General features: G+C 49.3%; 2 protein-coding genes and 2 non-coding genes across 11 annotated transcripts; 1 reads left to right on the top strand and 3 right to left on the bottom strand.

Moving 5' to 3' along the window:
* Window positions 1-3,179: 3,179 nt before the first annotated feature.
* Window positions 3,180-15,550, bottom strand: LOC117651547 (microtubule-associated serine/threonine-protein kinase 3). 5 transcript variants are annotated; one of them, XM_034395640.1, is made up of 21 exons: window positions 15,353-15,550; window positions 13,867-13,958; window positions 13,679-13,781; window positions 13,529-13,592; window positions 13,247-13,279; window positions 12,144-12,222; window positions 11,682-11,738; window positions 11,232-11,398; window positions 11,077-11,152; window positions 10,783-11,004; window positions 10,323-10,697; window positions 10,005-10,235; window positions 9,737-9,909; window positions 9,581-9,651; window positions 9,389-9,494; window positions 9,154-9,275; window positions 8,834-9,061; window positions 8,235-8,751; window positions 7,919-8,142; window positions 7,616-7,830; window positions 3,180-7,527 (listed from the first exon to the last, which is right to left on the bottom strand). In XM_034395640.1, exons 1-21 carry the CDS (start codon window positions 15,540-15,542, stop codon window positions 5,965-5,967), a joined length of 4,908 nt encoding a protein of 1,635 aa, XP_034251531.1. In that variant the 5' UTR covers window positions 15,543-15,550; the 3' UTR covers window positions 3,180-5,964. The 5 variants fall into 5 exon arrangements, with proteins under 5 accessions (XP_034251531.1, XP_034251529.1, XP_034251532.1 ...); XM_034395638.1 differs by lacking the exon at window positions 15,353-15,550 and adding an exon at window positions 14,161-14,806; XM_034395641.1 differs by lacking the exons at window positions 11,682-11,738; window positions 15,353-15,550 and adding an exon at window positions 14,161-14,806.
* Window positions 15,001-17,963, top strand: LOC117651549 (exopolyphosphatase PRUNE1). 4 transcript variants are annotated; one of them, XM_034395643.1, is made up of 8 exons: window positions 15,001-15,200; window positions 15,701-15,939; window positions 16,242-16,366; window positions 16,447-16,626; window positions 16,707-16,812; window positions 16,899-17,037; window positions 17,119-17,289; window positions 17,359-17,963. In XM_034395643.1, the coding sequence occupies exons 1-8, from the start codon at window positions 15,150-15,152 to the stop codon at window positions 17,503-17,505; spliced, it is 1,158 nt and encodes a 385-aa protein (XP_034251534.1). In that variant the 5' UTR covers window positions 15,001-15,149; the 3' UTR covers window positions 17,506-17,963. The 4 variants fall into 4 exon arrangements, with proteins under 4 accessions (XP_034251534.1, XP_034251538.1, XP_034251536.1 ...); XM_034395647.1 differs by lacking the exon at window positions 15,001-15,200 and adding an exon at window positions 15,208-15,614; XM_034395645.1 differs by lacking the exon at window positions 15,001-15,200 and adding an exon at window positions 15,413-15,551.
* Trnai-aau lies at window positions 15,995-16,068 on the bottom strand. Its single transcript has one exon. It is a non-coding gene; the product is annotated as a tRNA-Ile (tRNA).
* Window positions 16,149-16,221, bottom strand: Trnav-cac. The gene has a single exon. It is a non-coding gene; the product is annotated as a tRNA-Val (tRNA).
* Window positions 17,964-19,911: the final 1,948 nt, after the last annotated feature.

The raw sequence follows: 19,911 nt of genomic DNA, 5'->3' as shown, positions 1-19,911 counted from the left end.
ACCGGCCGGCCGGCCGTCACGGCGAGCTGCTGATGATGCGACTATCAGATGACATGACGCCGTGTTGTCACTCAAGAAGCCCACTGCCGGTGCTCCACCCGATGGGTGAATCCACGCAACTGCGCTTGCTTCCCGGAGCAGATAGGTCCTGGCCCGGTCGACAGTTCGTTACCCCGTGCAACCGGATCGCGTTCAACACGGCCAGGTTGTTTTCCCGCGCGTCGTCATGTCGTCGGCTTGGCAGAAGGGCAGAGGCAAAAGTCGTTGAAACAAAAGCGTGGTCCCGCCCAGCGCATGCGCCTGGCCTCGTGCGCGACCCCTGCCGCGAGGCTAGGCCAGGCTTGGCGCGTTGGCGGCTGGTGCGCCGCTGTTGAATCTTCCAGCGCTGTAGCGCACGGTGTCGCGGAACGGAATGGAACGACAACGGCCCTCGGAGTCCGCTCCGCGAGTCCGAGGCGAAAACTGTCCAGTTCCAGGTTCCAGGCGCAGAATCACCGTGGCGACCGCAGGTCCGCAGCGACGCCGCCACCGGCCGAGTCGAGCTTTCTCCGCGGTGTCACCCGTCCGTCACGCCGTCGTCACACGGCCACGTCACGCCCAAGGGCCGTCACGGACGTGTCACGGACGCGTTCCATTCACAGGTGTGACACGCACGGCGACAACGGACCCCTTTGATAACGGCCTGCAGGCCGGCCTATCGGTCTTGCACGCAGCGCGCCGCCGCGTCACAAACACAACACCGACTCGCGATAGCGATAAAAAGCGAAAACCCTGCGGCCCGCGCCGAGCCCTGCGCCCTGCGCCCTGCGCACACACTGCAAGGGCCCAGGGCCCGGCAAAGGACACGCCGGGCACGTGTCGCACCGCGGCAAGGCTGTGACGTCACGCCGTGCTGGGCGTGCTGGGCGTGCCCCTGCAGGGCGGCACTCCGCCAAACGGCAAACAGCACTGCGGCGAAATGTCACGCCAAAGGGTGGCCGCCAGGTGGGCGGGGGTTGGCGGGGGTGGCGATGGTCCCCCGGGGACGGCCCGCCGGCCGCCGCCAGGTCGCCGCCGCCGTTCGAACACGGTGGCGCCGCCGCGGCCGTAAGGACGAGAGGGTCCGGCGGGGCAGGGAAGGGCCAGGGCCGGCCAGGGCCTTGGCCAGGGCCGCACTGTTGCCAAAGTTGCCGCTGGACTCGTCGGCGACTCACTCTCCTGAGATTGCGCGACCGCCGTCGACTTGGTGAGGTCAGTGACGAGGCTGAGGTTGACGTTGACGAGGGTGGCATCGCGGTGCGCTGTCCTGCTGCCTGCCTCCGCGGCGAGGTGACCTTGGCTCCTATTCACTTTCTTCGACGCGCTGCTGCCTGGCGTTGCTTCGCGGTGCTTGGCGGTTCGCGGCCACCTGTTAATGACTGGTCCTTCCACCAGAGTGCGCCGCGTCTTGCCGCGGCGCCGCGTGATGCTGTGCGGTGGCTCACGGTGTGTCAGGCTGGCTGTGTGGGCCTATGTGGGCCCGGCCCGTCGCGGCCCGTCGCGGCCCGTCCGGGCTCGTCCTGCTAGACGGCCAGCGCGGCCAGCGGTGCGTGTGCTGGTCCTGGACGGCCGGAATGGGTCCCCGACGTGGGCGGCCGCGGCTTGGCTTAGCCCGGCCAGGCCCAGCGTATGAGAATTTGCAGCGCGCTGAGCTGGCCGATACACTGGCCGAGGGCGAGGATGCTGCGCCGAGTCCTGGATAGGGACCCTCCTGGAGCGGCAGGTGGGCAGGGCAGGACGGCAGGACCTTGCAGCGCCAGGCAGTCAGGCAGGCAGGCAGCCACCCGGCGGCAGACGGCTGCACATGGTGTTGTTGCCTCCAGGTGCGTCCCCTGCGCGCGCCGCACCGCCGCGCCGTCGAGCCGTTCGACGCCAGCACGCTGCAAATGACGCCGTCGTGTGCTCGACGGCGACCTCGACGTCCTGGAGCCGTCCTTCGGGGACTTACCTGGAGGTGTGTTCGTTCGGAACAGGCAGTTGTGCTGCGGCAGGCTGCGGCTAGCTAGCCAGACCGAGCCAGCCGCTAGCCGCGCCGACAACAGGTGTGCTTACAGCGGTACATCGCAGTAGACTGAGGACTAACTGAGGCGCGGGCCCACAGAGCGCGGGCCGGGCGCGGGCGCGGGGAGCGGGCTCACCTCCCTCCTGGTGGGCCTGGCGCAGGCCTGGCGGCTGGCGGGGCTGGGTAGGGCAGAGCCTGGCCCCGCCTTGGCGGCTTGGCGGGCACACCGGGCACCGGCCGCCACTCTGCGGCCACGCCCCGGCTCCGGCAACCAGGACCAGCCAGGACTCGGCTGGGCTTGATCGCGACGCCCGGCTCGACTCGGCTGTGGCTGCAGCAACGCCCGCAGCCCGCAGCCGCCAGCGCACGCCGCCGCGCCGCGCCGCACGCGGATCGGATCGGATCGGATCGGCTCAACTCGACATCGGACCGGACCGACCGTCCGAGTGGCTCTCGCGGCCTAGGGCCTAGGGCTGCCACTCGTGGCGTGGCACTCGTTGCCCGCTGGCCAAGTACTTGGGCCGTCGGCGTGTGTCTGGCACTGCTCGGCCGGGAGTGCCGAGTCGAGCACTTGAGTCTGCAAGCCTCTCAGCAGGACCGAGGGAATTCCCCGTTGAGAGCCGTCTGCGCCCGCTCGACTTGGTCTGCCCAAGATTATTCGACTTAGCCCATTTTCCCTCTCTTTGCGTATGTGGAGGTGCTTCTTGGTTTTTGGGTGTACCTGCCGAGGTACCCTCAGGTTGTGAACCTGTAGGTAGAGCTCCAGTGTCTTATCCCTCTCTGCTGCCGACGGTTCCCGACCGTCGTTCGGGTGACTTCGGGCGTCCGTTCGTGCTCCGTCGAGAGATCCTGGAGCTGGAGTCGTGTCCCTATAAAGACGTTCCCCTCCCCTCTGACCCTACGCGTCAAAGGCACGCACGCCTCCGCGCTCCGCGCCTTGAAGCCGCGTAGTTCTGCTCAACGCGTTGCTCGCCATGACTTGGTTGGGCGGACGGGACTTGCGCCCTGCCTGGGCCTGGCCAACCTGAAGCAGGGCCTCCTCGTGCCCCCACCCCACCAGGCGTGCTGGTCAGACTGCTGTTCTGTGCGCCGCTACTCGCGCGCCCACGCGCGGCCAGAGACATCAATGCGGGTCAATGAGGGAGTAAAAGAGGCAGAGTAAAACAGAGGAGTAGTTCATTTATTGTTATCAATGGAACAATGTTACCAAGTTATTCGATAATACTTAAGTGAGGTTCGGGGACAATTTTTGCGCTTTTTATTACATTTTTTAAAATTTTTCTTTGTACAGGTATGTTTATCTTCTAATTTCCACAACTGCTAGTGAGTGATGAATCTTGCACATAAAACTATGAATATTTTCAGGGTTGAAAGGCATATTAGAGATAGCATGTAACTGGTAATGCGGAAGAACACAAAAACATTCAAGTATACACATAAAAAAATAGAAGTGGATAATCTGGGGTGCGCTTTAAGCCCCACACTTGCAAAAATGTTAACATACAACTTACAAGCACAATTATCTCTTGTGATGAAGTGTTATGAAGTTTGAAGATAAGTTACCCACCAGTATATACAAGTAGTTATACTTCATTTCAAATACAACTCACAGATCTGATGCAAAGTAAAATATTACAAAAAATGTACAATATATAGCATTGGAAGAATCAAAGAAAACATGGTCAAAAATTCTGTTTGTTGGTTGACTCACTTTTTGACATATACTATATAAAAGCCAACAAACTACCAACCAAACCTTGTAGTAAATCCACATCACCTTCTATTCTTTAGAGAATAGTGTGCACCTGCCACATCAAATGTATTGGATGGTACCTAAAAAATACATCATTCAACTTCACAGATATTGCATCAGTCATCAATATAGGACAAATATACCAACTGCTATTGGATGACACATACAGACCGAGAATTGCAATTTAGAGCAGCTGGGTGGTGTTATAACAATCACAATAATAACTGAAGATTAAATCACATAAGCTTAAAAGGCAAACTAGACAAAAAGAAAATCTAGTCTTTGACTAGAGATAATAAATAATTCAGTCTAAAATCAATTCTTACAATGCAAACAATCAATCTGTCTTGTGCAAAGGGACACTTGAACCGGTCAACTACTGTTAAGGTATGTTGATTGCACATAAAATTGCTCTGCAAATAAAGAGCAATAGCAAAGAAAAAAAACATTTATGGCACCTTTGCACTTCCGTACCTGACCTGACCTTTCAAAGGAGTGGGAAAAAATTTAAAAAAGAAAGAACAACAGGACAGCACAGTCCTAAAAAATAACTTTAAGAAAAATCCACAATGCCATTAAAATATAACATGGCACTCAAATTTAAGCTATGGTCTCAAAGAACCCAAAAAGGCAAAAAAGATTAAGTTAACAATATCCAGAGCTAGGCTCAAAGCTGGAGACAGGAAACACACACAAGTCTACCTGAAGGTCCTAATGACACTTGACAATAATAGAAGGCTTTGTGTTATCAACACATATACACCAGCAAATAAGTGGACTAACAATAATCTAATGAACCTAATTTGTTCTTCCCATTGCAGCTGCAGTTGTCTTTGACACCGGGCTGTCTGTCATTAAAAGTGCTGTACATTAAAGTAACTTCCCATGGCCCACATTGAATTTGTTTGGACACAGATGTATATGAAATGTCTACATCTGCACATTCAAAAAGTTACTAAGGGCTCTAGTTACATGTATTTACACCTAGCACCACTAAGCCTGCCATGAGTGCTTATTCTGAATAAGTCCCACAGAAATAATACATTTGAAACCATTGTAGAAAGTAATAAAACAAAAAAAATACACAAATCCAACCTTAAGAACACTTCAACCTGACTTCAAGCTGGAAAGCACCTGTCCAAAGTCACATATATCCTGATCACATTAAACCACCTAGATGTTTACAATACTACACAATAAACACAGTTTTGTACATGAATGACTTGTGCACTTATAAACAAAATGGTAAAGTAAACAAAAGAAAAAAAAACAGTACAATGTTCAGGTAAGCAACACATTTTCTAAAATGCAAGACAATGAACTATGCCACAACTTAGTTACCGAGAATGAGTAACAAATGTTTTATATTGAATAGAACCTGCCAGATCAAATTTTCTGATTGAGCATGCAATATCGGCATATTGCAATACCAGTCAATGTTAAATAGCTCAGAAATAAGAGGAAAAACAAAAAGATTCTGAAATGTTGGACATATCAATTTTTTGAAAACCAAATTCAGAGAAGAAAACCACTGAATGTTGTCATACCTACTATACCAGTAGGATGAAGACGACTGGAATAAGATGAATTGAAAATTTAGATTCACCTTCACCTCTCAGTCCTAAAACGCAAATAAATAAATAAATAACAAGTGGAGGATGCATGATCTATGAATGCGAAGTATGAATAACACAACAAACGAAAATAAAGAGAAAAAGAAAAGAAACCTGAATATTCTACCAATATTCCAAATATTAACTTGAAGATGGCGAGGTAAAAGTTGTCTTTATTTGACTAGCTCAGAAAATTTAATTCATCTTTCATTATAAAAGGCAAAATCAAAACTACAGTTGACATTTAAAAAAAAGCATAAGACAAACCACACATTGCTGAAAGACCAAGTCTTTTATGAACATCGGGAGGGAGTTTCTACTGTTTCAATTTCAAAAACCAACCCAGTTACCTCCAAGCAATTTAAATACGTCTTCATACAATCAGATAGAGTTGATAAAATCATTCACTTAAAAATACACAAACACATAAATTGAAGAGCGAAAAATTAAATCAGCACTCTTCACTAATCCCTAAGTAACAAATATGAATACTTTTTCTTGGAAAAAGTTTTCATCCAAAGTAGCCACCATTGACACAAATTCATTATTTTAGAAGGGAAAAGCTCATTACTAACTTCTCATTGCTTATCCTTGCATTTTGAAGAGGAAGCTCCACTGTTCTTTTCAAAGAACTCTTTCCCTCTTTTATCACAACCTTCTTTTTTCTTGTGAGTTTCCTCCTCTCTTATCACAGACTTCAGCAGTGGTATAAACGGGATACATGGAGTACTGGGAGTACATGGCGTTGTTGGGGGCGGTGGGGGTGGAAGAGAAGGCATAAGTTCTCTCATGGCATCTTCCCTGCTCCCAGGGGGTGAATCCTTTTCCTCGGCGATGCGAGGGAGGGGAAGCGGATTACGGCCGTCGATCGGAACGATACCCTTCACACACATGTGACCTTGGCCTTGACCGCTATCTTGAGCCTCAGAATCATCCTTTGGTAAACTTCGAATGCCAGACAAGTCATCTGTTGAGTCTGGTCTTATCGAGAGGGGATGCTCTGGAGGTTTTGATTTGAGCCCTTTGTCAAGGGATGACGCTTTCGAAAGGGGAGAGCGTGATGTTACTGTGGAGCCTGAGGCGGAGCTCGCAGCCACACTCACCTTGGGTGAAGGGTTATTACAAAGAGGCGATATGGATGGGGCACCAGCTTTGCACTTGCTTTCGGCGCTTCTAGGATGGAGACGGTCAGGAGACAGGGCCCTCCTAAGAAGCGGACTTCCTGGTTCGGCACTTTTGGGGCGAGCGAAACCTTTTTTTCCGCAACCACCAGGAGTTGAAAGTGATGACCCAGGGCTGTACGACTGAGTAGTGTTAGAGCTTCCTGGCTGGTGAACAGCTGGGAATGCTAAAGGTGAAGGTGATCTAGTTGGTGAGGACGGCAGTGGGGACGGCGATGGAGTCCGTGCAAGCGGAGATAGTGGAATATGCCCCACTGATTTCCGGCGCCCAGAAGATGAATGAAGATTCTTGGCTGCACTGTGCAGTTTGTGCTTCAGCCCATGCAGAGTAGACGGTCGCTGGTAATGCGGTGTGGCTGCCGCAGGGCTACTGGCAGCTGAGGAGCCTGACGAACTTGATGATGTGTTGGGTGAATATGGCTGAGCAAGCGGTTCCGCTGGAGGAAACGACACTCTGTTGGAGGATGGCGAACGAAGAGGTTTCACTCGGGTTCCAGAATCTTGACCAGTTAGAGACCAAGGCTGTGAACGAGTTGCAGGCTGACAGCCTACACCAGTTAACAAAAACTGAGGCCTGCTCTCCAGAGGAACAACAGGAGCTGACATTGGACTTGATATGCTGAGAGGCTGAGCCAGGTCCACACTTGCCCGCTTGTTGCTGATTCTTTTGAAAAGAGACGGTTTGCGGCGTTTGTCAATCAAGTCCCTCTTCTGTCTTCGTTGTCTGTTCAAGCTTCGTCGGGCGAGTTTACTCTGTCCTGGTTCTCGACGGTGACCACCAGCTTTAATGGATGTATTTTCAAGAGGTGTTGATCCTAAAGTGACATGATCCCCACCACTCAGAAGCAAGTGAAGGACTTGAGTATGGAATAAACCTTGAACAGGCTCTCCATTGATATGAGTGATCAAGTCTCCTGGGTTCAAACCTGCCTCAAATGCTGGACTTCCTTCATCAACAGCCTGGAGAATAGACACAAGATAACAAAATACAGAAACATTCAATGTTAAGGATGTTACTATAATAATTAAAACAACTAGTGAAGCTCACCATGACAAGATGATGCATTGTGTAGTAATTGGTATCTCCATAGTACACTCGAATTGTGTTGACAGTGAAGCCAAAGCCCCTTGCTCCTCGCTTGATAATTATAGGAGGCTTCAGGTTTGTGACCAGAGGAGAAAGTTCGCGACAAGGTGAAGTGTCTCTGGAACTGGCAGTGCTCGAACCCCCAGGAGAAGGCATTGACTGAGGTGCATCATCTGCTGCAAGAGAAACGTTACAATTCAATAATTTGCAGAATTCAACACATGGGCAACATGTTAACACTATGAAAAGATAAGAAAAACTTACTCAAGTATACAGTTGTGGGAATCATTAGAGAAAGACCACTAGCAGACGCACTTTTAATAACAGGTCTTCCCCGCGCTTTAATGGAAGAAACTGGGGAGCTTTCAATAGTGCTACTAGACGTAGATGGCATGCTAGGGCCTGGTCGTACTCCAACTTTGGAAGAACGTTCATCCAATGAGACAAATGCTGATCGGTCAGGTCCTTTCAAAACTGGAATATTGATCCTGACAGAATGGAAAAATACAAATCAGTGCTGACTCAAAACATAGAAAAAGAAAACAATTTTTTTTTTTCATCAAACTACAAGGATACTTACATGTGCTTTTCATCCTCAACTGAAATTGAAAACCGAGGAAGAGAATCCCTTGTATGCAATCTTCTCTTTCTTTGAACTTGTGGTGAAACATCGTCACTTTCTGTTTGTGAAGATTCTGGAGTGCTGAGAGAATGGTGATGGACAAGACTGGCGTGGTCTCCACGGCTCTCTGATGATTCCTTGCTTTCATCCAATTCCATGCTACTTCCAACATTCGATGAAGATGATTCAGAATTGCCAGAATCATGAGGCAGGGATGATGCAGTTGATGCAACTGAGGTGGCCGATTTTGTTGTCTTTGGAGAGTCAGAAGTATTTGACTGAGCTCTACTCGGAGGAGTAACTTCTCGATAAGCAGAAGACGGCAAGGTTGATGATGCAAGTGATGACATTCGGCGTTCCTCGGATCCATGCACTTTTTGGAATCTTGGTGAGATAGATGAAAACCCAAACAGCATTGACTCATCAGTATCATCTGTATCATCACCCATATCATGCTTGTAACGATCCATACGAGCTGAAATACAAACAAAAGACAATGTTTATCAAAAAGGTCTAAACAAAGTAGGCTTGAAATAAATGTATGATGCAGAACGCACTGTCAAAATAACTGGTGTCGTCCTCATTGTCCAGCTGGGGTACGAATTCAGCCTTCTGACGAAGCAAGCTTGTCCAATCTAGGCCACAGAAATATGGGTGATCCTTTACTTCCTGAGCACCTCCTGTTCCAAGCCTGATCAAAGGATTGTGCTGTAGAAGCTGAGTAATTAAATCTTTAGATTCCAGTTGTACAGGCCAATCCTTTTCATCAGGCCATTCAATGTCATCTGGAACACATTTAAAACAGATAATGTTATTATTATTTTAAGGAACTTACAGGAAGCGAAACACAAATCAAGAAACAGAGTAAACGACGTACCATTAACAGTATGAGCAAAAAGCTCTTCAGGAGTTTCACCAAAGAATGGAACACAACCAATAAGAAATTCGTACAAAATAATTCCCATAGACCACCAGTCAACAGGTTTACCATAACCTTGCCTAAAACATATTACAGAGTTGTTAAAAACTGAGTTCATAAACACTGTGCAAAGGTAAAACTTATTATAAAAAGCCATCCATTAAAAGAAAAAGAGTGTGTGAATTGTTCTCACCTCAATATTACTTCTGGGGCAATATATTCAGGAGTCCCGGTAACCTGTTTGTCTGAGAACTGGCGTGTTTCTCTGTCTAGGTATCCTTCATACAAATTTGTTGTTACTGAAGAAAGGCAAGATGAATATTAATAGGGCTTTTCATTTAACAGATTACTAACACAAATCAATAATCATTTTGAAGCTACTTACAAGACATGAGACCCATCTTGCTCAAACCAAAATCTGTTAGTTTAATGTGACCTAAAGCAGTAATCAGCAGGCTGCAGGAAAAAAAAGAACATGGAATAAGAAATTGTAGCAGATAAATCAGGAGGGAAATTATGCAGCTACGGTCAAAGAACATACTTGTCAGGCTTTAAATCACGGTGTACAATTCCATAACTGTGCAAGTACTCCACTGCTAGCACAGTTTCAGCAAAATAAAATCTAGCCATATCAGAAGGTAGTGGGCCAATGCTTTTCAACAAAGCTGCACAGTCGCCCCCTTCAACATACTCCATAACGAGGCAAAGATGTTTCTGCAAAGCAAATGAAGAAAATTTATAGCCACATAGCTCGTAGTGATATTTGAAACAAAGAATAATATTTAAACAATAAAACTTATGGAACATACCTTTGTCTCAAAGCTGCAATACATACTCACAACAAATGGATTATCAGTAAAACTCATTATGTCCCTCTCTGTGAAAACTTGATCCACTTGATTCCGGAGCATTAGATTATTTTTTGAGATCTTTTTCATAGCCACACGCTGTCGTGTCTCTTTAACTCTTACTAAGTAAACTGCGCCATAGGCGCCATTTGAGATCAACTTAATCACTTCAAAATCATCCTCTGATGGATTCTGAAAGCATGATTAAAGCATTTAAGGATTAAAAACGTTAATGTTAACACACAAATTTGCTTATACACAGTACTACAAAATTCTTACCTTGAACTCTTTTTTGCTGCCACGGTGTAAGATGCCGCGCCCTTTCTCAGTAGTAGTAACACAAGCTGCCGCTGCTGAGTTTGGTGCGGTAGATGATGGTGGAGGTGGCGAAATGTTGATGGAGCTCAAGTCTTCATCCAATTCTGCACTCGAATTTTTAGTCATTCCCAGCTTGCCCAGAATGTACTGAGGTATGTCTGCCTTCACTTGATGGGCGAGCTTGGCTTGACCCTCAGCTTCCTCAAGCATATGATAGAATTCTTCAGGATCAAACTCCAAACATTCGAGCAAACGAGCAGGCCGTGATATGATCAAAAGAAGCCTTCTGACAACAGTCCCTACTCGTCCTGCGGCTTCGATGCTCTTTTCTTTTGTCTGGAAGAACCCAAGACAAATACAGAACAAGGCAAACAATTTGAAACAAAAATAATATTTATACAATGAGAAAATCAAATTGTACCTCACTAAGGAGTCGTTCAAGATTTTCTGACATGTCATAGAAATAACGGCTAGATATAAGCTTCTCTTCAGACTTTTGCAGACAGTCTCTCGCCATTTCAACAATCTGATGGAGGACGAAGCGTAAAATGGGCAAATCTTTAAGATGAAGCTCACAATCGCCTTCTGTAACTTTAGTCTCATTAATAAAAGCTTTCAAGCGCTCCTCCATTTGTTGTGTTGCCTGCAAACAAATAATTAGGTTGAGTTACCAGATACTTTGAAATGATTGTTAATTTAGGATTATTTTCCATACCTTGGGAAACCTTTCTTTATACATAGTATTCATTACAATAATGTCCGTGTCCATGACTGGAGAGCGGCTTGGTGAGCTGTAAAGTGAAGTTGAAGTTAAAAAAGTTAAGAACAGAGTAATCTTAACATGGAAATTAAACCACTTGAATTCAGTACCTTAGACTACGCGATCTTGGACGGCTTAAAGGAGACCTTGGACTGTATTCGTCATGAACACAACTGTGATGGGCTTCGTTCGAAAAGTGTCTTGTCAGCATCTGAAGCTCCTCTTTAGTAGGTAAATTAGGCAGTTGATGAAGGCGTTCTTGTGATGAGCATTGTGACTGAAAAGAGGGAATGTTTATTGTAAATCCACTTTAAGACCCATTAATGCAGAAAATAACAGCAGTGAAGATCTTGGGATATCAACAGGAAACAAAATGATCAAATTTTATACACAACATTTCAAGAAGATTCTAGACAGGAGGCAAAGCATAGCATGCGCACCTACACCAATGTTTGGTCCCCAAAATAATTTTTTCTTTTTTTTCCTTTTTTCAACTGGGGAGGGAGGTGAAATTCATTACTTGTTACTTTTAAAAACCCGAGAGTGCGAGATACACTTACAAATTTTAGCCTCCGTTCCTTTTGAAGAATATATTGGTCAAATCTAGAGCGATTATCCTAAAAACAAAACAAAGCAAGCAGAGGTGTTTGTAGCAATCTTTTGTGGTGATAAGAGCAGTTAATCAATGCACTAAAATGTAAAAAGAGAAGCCAAGCACAAAACGACAAACAAGTGCACCTTGAAAACTTGGTTGAAAGCACAAGAACAAGCATAATGGAATTAAAATTTAGAGAACTGAGAGTGCAATACGTATCAGCCTCCAAATAAATCAAGGCCTGTCAAATTGAAAATATTTGATGTAATGGAGATAATAATTAAGCATGCTGCTATGAAAAGGTTAAAACTGTTAAATAATCAGGGCCAAAAAAAAAAAAGAAAGAAAAACAAAAGACAAGAAAAGAAAAGAGGGAAACGTGAAGTGAGAGGAAAAACGGGGGTATGCTACAGTTTCGAACACTTACAGATACACTTGAGCTTCCTGGTGTCGTCCCATAACCAGATGACGGAAGAGAGGCCACAGACCAGCGTCTGCCTTCACACCTGCACAAGAAAAAGTTCTCATGTCAAATCGTGACACAAAGGAGAAACAGAAACTGAAAATATAGGCAATTCCCAGACTAAATTGGAATATTTTTTTTTATCTTATTTATTTATCACATACCAACAAAAATGTCAAAGTTAAGTATTATTGCAACAGGTAATGGACTAACATTGATTTACATGCTAACTAGACATTTCCAAAATTCAATCAATCCTAAATAGGTAAGACATACCCTGAGGTGGCTACTTTGGCACCGAATTTGCTACTTTCTTACCCCTACTAAAACCCAGGACCAAAAAAAAAAAAATCTGGATTTCTTGATGACGTCAGTTTTTAGGAAGGATATTAACAGGTAGGCTTATTCACAGTATCAAGCAACAACATAAAATTCATACATGAAAAGAATCACTCAGCTGAAGTAAACATAGTGTTTGTGGGTCTTTGAAACAAAGTGAAATGGTTGCGCTGTATTAATTGAAAACCATAGTGACAAAGACACAGTCACAATTTCAACTTTAGTAGGGGATGCTTGATGCTTCCATAAATGAAAAACAATTTGTACATTCCCAAGCCCAATGCACATAGAACATAAATTTCTTGTGAGTATAGCTGTCAGCACAATATTGATCACAAGGTAAAATTGTTAAAACTGTTTGAGGAGATTATGCCTCAGAAGGTGGTAAAATAGTAAAACTTAACCCATTCAAAAATGTGATCACAATGCCGCTGTAAAAAATATGCTTTACAAATGTGTGGGCAACAAGAAGCTTCAGTTACTTTAAAAGCAATATTGTGACTTAAATCATTTTAGTGCTCACATGCTGTGTGTTTTGAAGTATGAACATGTGCTCAAAGTATGAACATCAAAAACTAGCAGCTAGAACAGTACGTAGATCTATTCTTAAGTGAGTGCATCGCTTATCAATACAGCTCTAACATTACTTGACATCTATACACATGCCATCAGATATTAATAAAATAGAAGATGCAAATGAGATGGTACAGTTGTCACAATACACTTACAGACTTCTCTTGTTTTTCTTATCCTGGTTGACCCTGGTAAAATATTAATTTTATTTATAGCTATTGATAGCTTAGTATTTTGTCAAAGATGATTTACATAGGAAACATTTTACAACTGATGACAACTAAAATTTGGATAAAACCACAGGCATTCTTTGGAAAGTGTTGCCATTATAAATGTTGCAAGTTTACAAAGGAGACTTGTCATGAATGCTTTGAAAGTGGTGTGCATTCTAGGTGAAACCAAGTACACTGGTCAGTTTAAGTATATTTCAGGCTTACCTTCTGATGGGAGCATAGGCAAAGTGTTGATTGGGAGACATCCTGGGACTTTCAAGCGGACTTCCTGCACGAGAAAGAAAAAGGGTTTTAATTCATTCCAGTGCAACCACAAACAAAAATCAGCACCAAAAACATGTCTTCAGCACTTACCAGACATAGGAGAGAGGCACCGAGGCAGTGTTGGAGATGTTGTTGAGATAAAGCTTTTTCTCTGACTAACTCTGCTGCTTCGCCTTGATATGCACAACTCCTTCTGCAATAAAGAAAGCATACCCCTAATTAACACAAAAGTCAAAACTAACGGGAGAGTTCTCATGCCATATTACGATGTAGCTTACCATTGTGTTTGACAATGAGGGAGCAGACTGACCCAGAGTCGATCCATGGATGCGAACTAAATTGGATACTTCTCCTGCGCCTGAGTGTCCACCTGAAAACACAAAAAAGACGGAGGCTGTTCTAGCAAAAGGTCACTCACTGGTAGAGAACCACAACAACCCTATGATTGAAATGGTCAAAACAAGCAGAAGACACTGAACAGAGTAAAGACCTCTACCCCCCACTAAGAACAAACAAAACAACAAACAGACCATCGCACGGGTACCACACCTGACCCAGACGATTGTCCCCACCTGATAAAGTTCCTGAAGGAGGGTCCTTGGTGTCAGAAAATCGCCGGCCTCCCCTGTCGTGGATTCCAATAGACGGTTTGGACTTGCGCATGTTTACAACGGGCTTGGCGCTGGAGAGGCTGGACGGCCCACTCGCTGTGGAGCTGGAGCTCGCCGTGGCCTCGGGTTCGGCCCTTTCGGCCGCCAGCCTCGGCTTGCCCGCCCTGACCACCCGACTGGTAGCTTGCTCCATGAGGCACCCGTCTAGCTACTTGCGGCCGCCCAATGGTGCAACGCGAACCCAAAATCGGAACGGCCGAGTAGCTCTGCTCAACACAGTGCTAAGGCCATCCTTGCAAATTGGGTCACCACCTACGCACTGCGCTCGCTGGGCTTGAGGACCGAACGGGGATCTCTGCCTCAGGGTCGTGAGTGTGTTGGTCGCGCATTTTGGGCTATTTCGGCACTCACTAAAAGCGGCTACGTTAAATAACAACAGAAAGTTAATGCCTAATCTTATCTACCATCCTTCAGCGGCCATCTTGACACTAAACAAATTTATTTTGGAGGCACGGCACAGGACATTTTCTCAAAGGCTATGATCCATGTGGCCAGGGTTTTCTCGGCCATAAAGTTCTCGTTGAGGCCTTGTGAGGCGTTTTGGGGCAAAATAAAGTGACAAAACGCTGAGAATGTGTGGAGTAGAAGATTTTATGCACATCAAAGCGCTCAAAGATGATCTAAATAGGCACAAAAGCCAAATCAAGAGGAGGTCCTGGCCCACTGAGAGAAGCACGGAAAGAAAAAGAAGATTTCCGGAATGTTACGTGTTTCCTTCCCTCTTTCCCCGCCCCCTGCCCTGCCCGCGATATCTTGGGCCGAACCAAAACAAACAACATAACCTTCAGAATTACACCATTAGTCACGCATGTTGTTTACAGATGCGCGGCGCTTTCGCCCGGCAAACAAAACCTTGCTTTCGCGGGCATTCCCCGTAAGCCCCGCCCAAGATGTCGGGCACGCCACTGTTACAGTTTCTGAGGAAGTCGAAGAAAGCCTGGGTACGATTTGGCCCTGGCTGAGTTTCGGTAGCAGTTTAGGTTTAACGTAGTTCTGTCATTTGTTTTCGATGACAAAGCCGATCAAGAAGTGATAGCCCGGAAGTGACAGTCCGATTCGTTTCATGCATGTGGTGCAACACAAGTTCACTCACATGACAGAGCCATCAACTGTGCACGCCTGCCTTCACTGGGAGACTGAGTGTTCACTACTCCTTGCTTGGAATTGAGCAACTGAACCTTTACCTCTGACAATCTTCTGCCCTTTCCTAACTTGACAGTTTGCCAAGACCATGCACCTGATTGGGTGCCATTCGCCATTCCTTGATGGCTTGCCAGGGTCATTTATACTCGGTGCATTTTCAATTAATGGTCTTGCATAAATTAGTTTTCTGAATTTAATTGCATTTCTCAAAAGTACAATATGATCGACTTTAATTTTCTCCCTTGTCAAAAATAATTTTGCCTTTTTTAAAAGTTATTTTTTTGGTGGATTATTTCAGAACCATCTCACCGATTCTCCTGCATCTCTGGACATTATCCATATTATACTAGGTAATGAGTCATGCGACTTGGATTCAGTTGTGTCAGCACTCTGCCTGGGTTTGCTGATGCACAGCCAAGGCACAAGAAGCTCATGTATCCCTGTGCTTAACATTCCTCGTGAGGAGTATGCTTTGAAGACGGAAGTGACTTATTTCCTGAGCAAAAATGGCATATCTGAAGACTTGCTAACTTTCCGGTAAGTGTCTAGTTCTCAAAATTGCTTATCTTCTTGGTCTGTCAAAAATGTTGAGTGGCCCATGGGGGGATCGAACCCACGACCTTCGCGTTATTAGCACGACGCTCTAACCAACTGAGCTAATGGGCCAGTTGGTACGATAGTCATGCCAAGGCGATACAGCCTCAGTAAGCCATAGCTTCCAATCGCTATCACCAGATCCAAAACACTGTTCCCGCCCGGGATCGAACCGGGGACCTTGTGCGTGTGAAGCACACGTGATAACCGCTACACTACGGAAACGCTTGCGCCTCTGCCGATAGGGACGAGGTGGACTTGGCGGCGCTGCACGCGGCCGGGCGACTGCGGCTGACGTTGGTGGATCACCACGCGCTGCCGGAGCGGGACCGGCCCCTGTACGCCAGCTTGGCCTCCGTCACCCCCGATGGTCAGTGAGTCAATCGGAGCGCATGGATGCTTTCCAGTGGGCATGCAATAAGCGTTCTTGCGCGCTGTTCGACTTTCCAGAGCCCTCGGCCGTGGCTGTCCTGGACCACCGGCCCCGGGACGCGGTGGCAGCGGCGGCCTGGCCCCGCGACTGCGAGGTGGTCATCAACGTGGTGGGCTCCTGCGCGTCCCTCGTCGGGGAACGCATCCTGGCCCTCGCACCCGAGCTGTTCGACGCGCAGGTCGCGGATCTCATCCGAGGTACGTTCTTGCAACGACAATTTGGCCCAAAAGCTGAGAAAATCCTTCCATGTCGGTTATTTTTGTATTTCTTTTTTCAGGCACGGTCCTCTTGGACACGGCCTGCTTCTCGGCGCAGGCGGATCGCACCACCCCGTCAGACACAGCCATCGTCTCGGCGTGCGAAGAGCGCGGCACCGGCCACGCGTACGTGACGCGGCCCCAGTCGCCCTCGCACGTGCACCTGTACTCTGCCAAAATAATTGTCGATGAATCCAAACTGGTGTTTTCAGGAGTGACCGCTCGGCAACGTTCGAGGACATCATCGCCGCGCGCAAAGACGTCTCCGAGCTGACGGCGCTGCAGATCCTGCACAAGGACATGAAGGTCGTGCGCGGGCTGCCCCTCCCCGGCATGCCGCTGCTAGTGCAGGTGCGTCCCCGATCGCTGATTTCCGAGTTCGACCGCCAGTCGGGACTCAGACCTTGAAAACCGCTGGCGCTTCTGTCGCAGGACTTCTTGCAGCGCGCCGACGCGGCGGAGGCCCTGGCGGCCCTCTGCGCCAAGCACCTCTCGGACGCGGCCGTCGTCATGGGCATGAGCTTCTCGGGAGAGGCGTCGTCCACCTTGAGGAGGGACATCGCCGTCTACAGCGCGGGCGGCAAGGAGCAGCCGGCGAAGACGGTGAGCCCCCTCCCCTGGCACTGGAGGTTCACCTTGGAACTGCGACTCACCCTCAATGACCTTCTGCAGCTGGTGGAGGCCCTCCAGAAGGACGAGAGCCTGCAGCTGGTGGAGCGGCCGTGCGCGCTTCCAGGCGTGTCGCTCTTCGACCAGCGGAACACCAAGTGCTCCAGGAAGCAGGTGCTGCCCTTGGTGCAGGCGGCGCTGTCCGCCTAGAGGCGTAGCGGCTCGGCCCCGGGGGCCTCTACAGGCTCAGGCCATCTCGCTGGACTGCATTGCGTGGATCCGTGGATCGAATCCACCACCAAATCCGCAGCGCAGCGCCGCCGGGTCCTCCCCCACGGCGATACCCCGCGCCGCCAGGGCGCCTCGTGGTTGCCGGCGCGGCCGCTAGGTGGCGCTGTACGCCAAGCTGCAGCGCTGCGCCGGTAATCAAGGCGGGAAGGCTGCGCGCGAAACGCGACTTTTGGCGCGCGTCGCTCGCCGTGCGACGGACGAGGACGGACGAGGACAAGAAGACCGCGCTGCGGCGCTGTCTTTCTGCGTTTCGGAGCGCAAGGTCAGGATGGGAAGTGTGCAGGCCGCCACGCGCCGCCCGTACTGCGCCATGCCCTCTACTGTACAGAGACACATCGCCGATGCACTAGATAAATAAATAAATTGTGGGCCAGGTCGCTTATTGATTGTTTACCCTGACCTCCAACAGCACCAAGTGCGCCCAGGACTTCCTGATCGCCGCGGCGCGCCGTGCTCCGTGAATGACTGCGCCACCGTGATGAGAGGAGATGAGGAGGGGCGGTTTTGGGCGAGTCTATTTCGAGTCGTGTGCCTGCTACTCCACTGCCACTCGATCGAACGCGGCGCCCCATTGAACTGCACCCTCTCGAAGGTCGCCGTCGTCGTGCACCTCTCGAAGCCCTGCGAGGCGGGGCGCGGGTTCGAGACCTGTCGGAGCGCCGCGCTTTTTCCACGGAGTCATCTCAGCGGGGTGCGGGTCTCCATCGCCTGATGCCGGAGCTTCCATACCGCCGGCCAGGTCGCATAACAAGGGATATTGCAAATTCCCTCGATACCTCGGGACAAGACCAAGCACGGCGCACAGTGGGCCAGAAGACCGGTGGAGGCGGTCGCAATGTAAGCGGTCTTCTGGCCCACTGTGCGACGCGGCGAGGCGCTCGGATTCATCGAGAGAAGAAAAATGACAGCACTGCTCTGGCACTGTGCTCTTCATTCACACTACACGACACACCACAGCGGGGGCCGGAGAGGCCAGCCGAAGTGGCCAGCCAAGCCACGCGCGAAGAATGCTGGAGAGATTCCAAGCGGTAGTCTTCCAGTGTCGGGGAAAGGAGAGGGGTGGGGAAAGGAAATTGGTGCAGCCCGGTGATTCGATTACTTCGACGGGAGAGCAGCAATATTGTCGCTTCGCTTCAGACGACCGGATCGTCATTTCGTCTTTTTGCGCGACCCCAATTGGAATTCGCAGACGAGTCCAAGCGCGCCGGTTCGGGGTTGGTTGCGCGGAGCCCCGCGCAGGGCGGCAACCCAACGGCCGCCTGCGTTCGCCGCGTTGCCTGCCGTCCGGGCGGCTGGCCCTACGCCCAGGCCCTATGCCCAGGCCCTACGCCCAGGCCCTACGCCCAGGCCCTACGCCCAGGCCCTACGCCCAGGCCCTACGCCCAGACCCCCAAAATCTAGCAAGAAACAGGAAACTCTGCGCCTACGCTAGATAGCACTGATTCATCCTGTCTCTGTCACGTCTAGAAGGAACGCCCCACGAGTGCGAGTGAGACAGTGACGTTCGGCGTCGCTCGGACAAAGTTTCTCGAGCTTCCCGAAAGTCCATGGTCCTCTCATGAATCCGCGAGAGCTGCACTCGACTGTCCTCAGCAAAATGACTGTATTCGCCCCCCCCCCTCTTTTCCACGGTCCCGATCCTCCTAGTGTACTGGTCACTTGGCTCGGCCTAACCTACCCGACGGGACGCCGGCGTGGCCAATGTCTGCAGCTCGCCGCGGTTGCCGCCGCCGCCACCGAGTGCCAAGACAGCCAAGGCTGGGCGGGCCGGGCTACCTACGCCTTCGCTAACGTCGCTACCGCCGCTACCGCCGCAGCAGCCCCCCTCCTCGCGCCCTGTTTCGCGTGTCCGTTGAAGGTTACTGTTTTCGGCAGAGCGGCAACCTGAGTTCTGAGGCCTCCTGGCCGGCCCGGCGTCCGCCCGGCCGACTCTCCTACCTCCTCCTACCCGGCCAGCCTAAGCCAGCCCCGACGCTGCCCCGTTTTCTTGGTCCCGCGCCGCACCGCCCCGCGCTCTCCTCGTCCTTCCTGCCCAGAGTTTCGCGTTTCGGCAGTTGGCAACAGTGTTGGGCGAGATCAGGGCCCGCCCGCAGTGTGCGAGCTGCAAGGAACGCGTCCAAAAAGCAGGCGGGAGGGGGGGGGGCTACTTGTTTGCAGTTCACTGCCAAGGTCGACCTGCTGGTTTTGCAGGCTGCATCCGACGGCGCCGAAGTCCCCGGCCAGTAAACAGGGCGGGCGGGCAGGGCTGCACTTCACTGCAACCCTTGCCTGGCCGCCGACTGCAATCAACGGCAGCGTGTGCTACTTTCGTTTTATTCCCATTTT

This window comes from Thrips palmi, unplaced genomic scaffold, assembly GCF_012932325.1.
Source record: "Thrips palmi isolate BJ-2018 unplaced genomic scaffold, TpBJ-2018v1 HiC_scaffold_6, whole genome shotgun sequence".
Taxonomy (NCBI): domain Eukaryota; kingdom Metazoa; phylum Arthropoda; class Insecta; order Thysanoptera; family Thripidae; genus Thrips; species Thrips palmi.
This window is presented reverse-complemented; position numbering and strand designations above follow the sequence as displayed.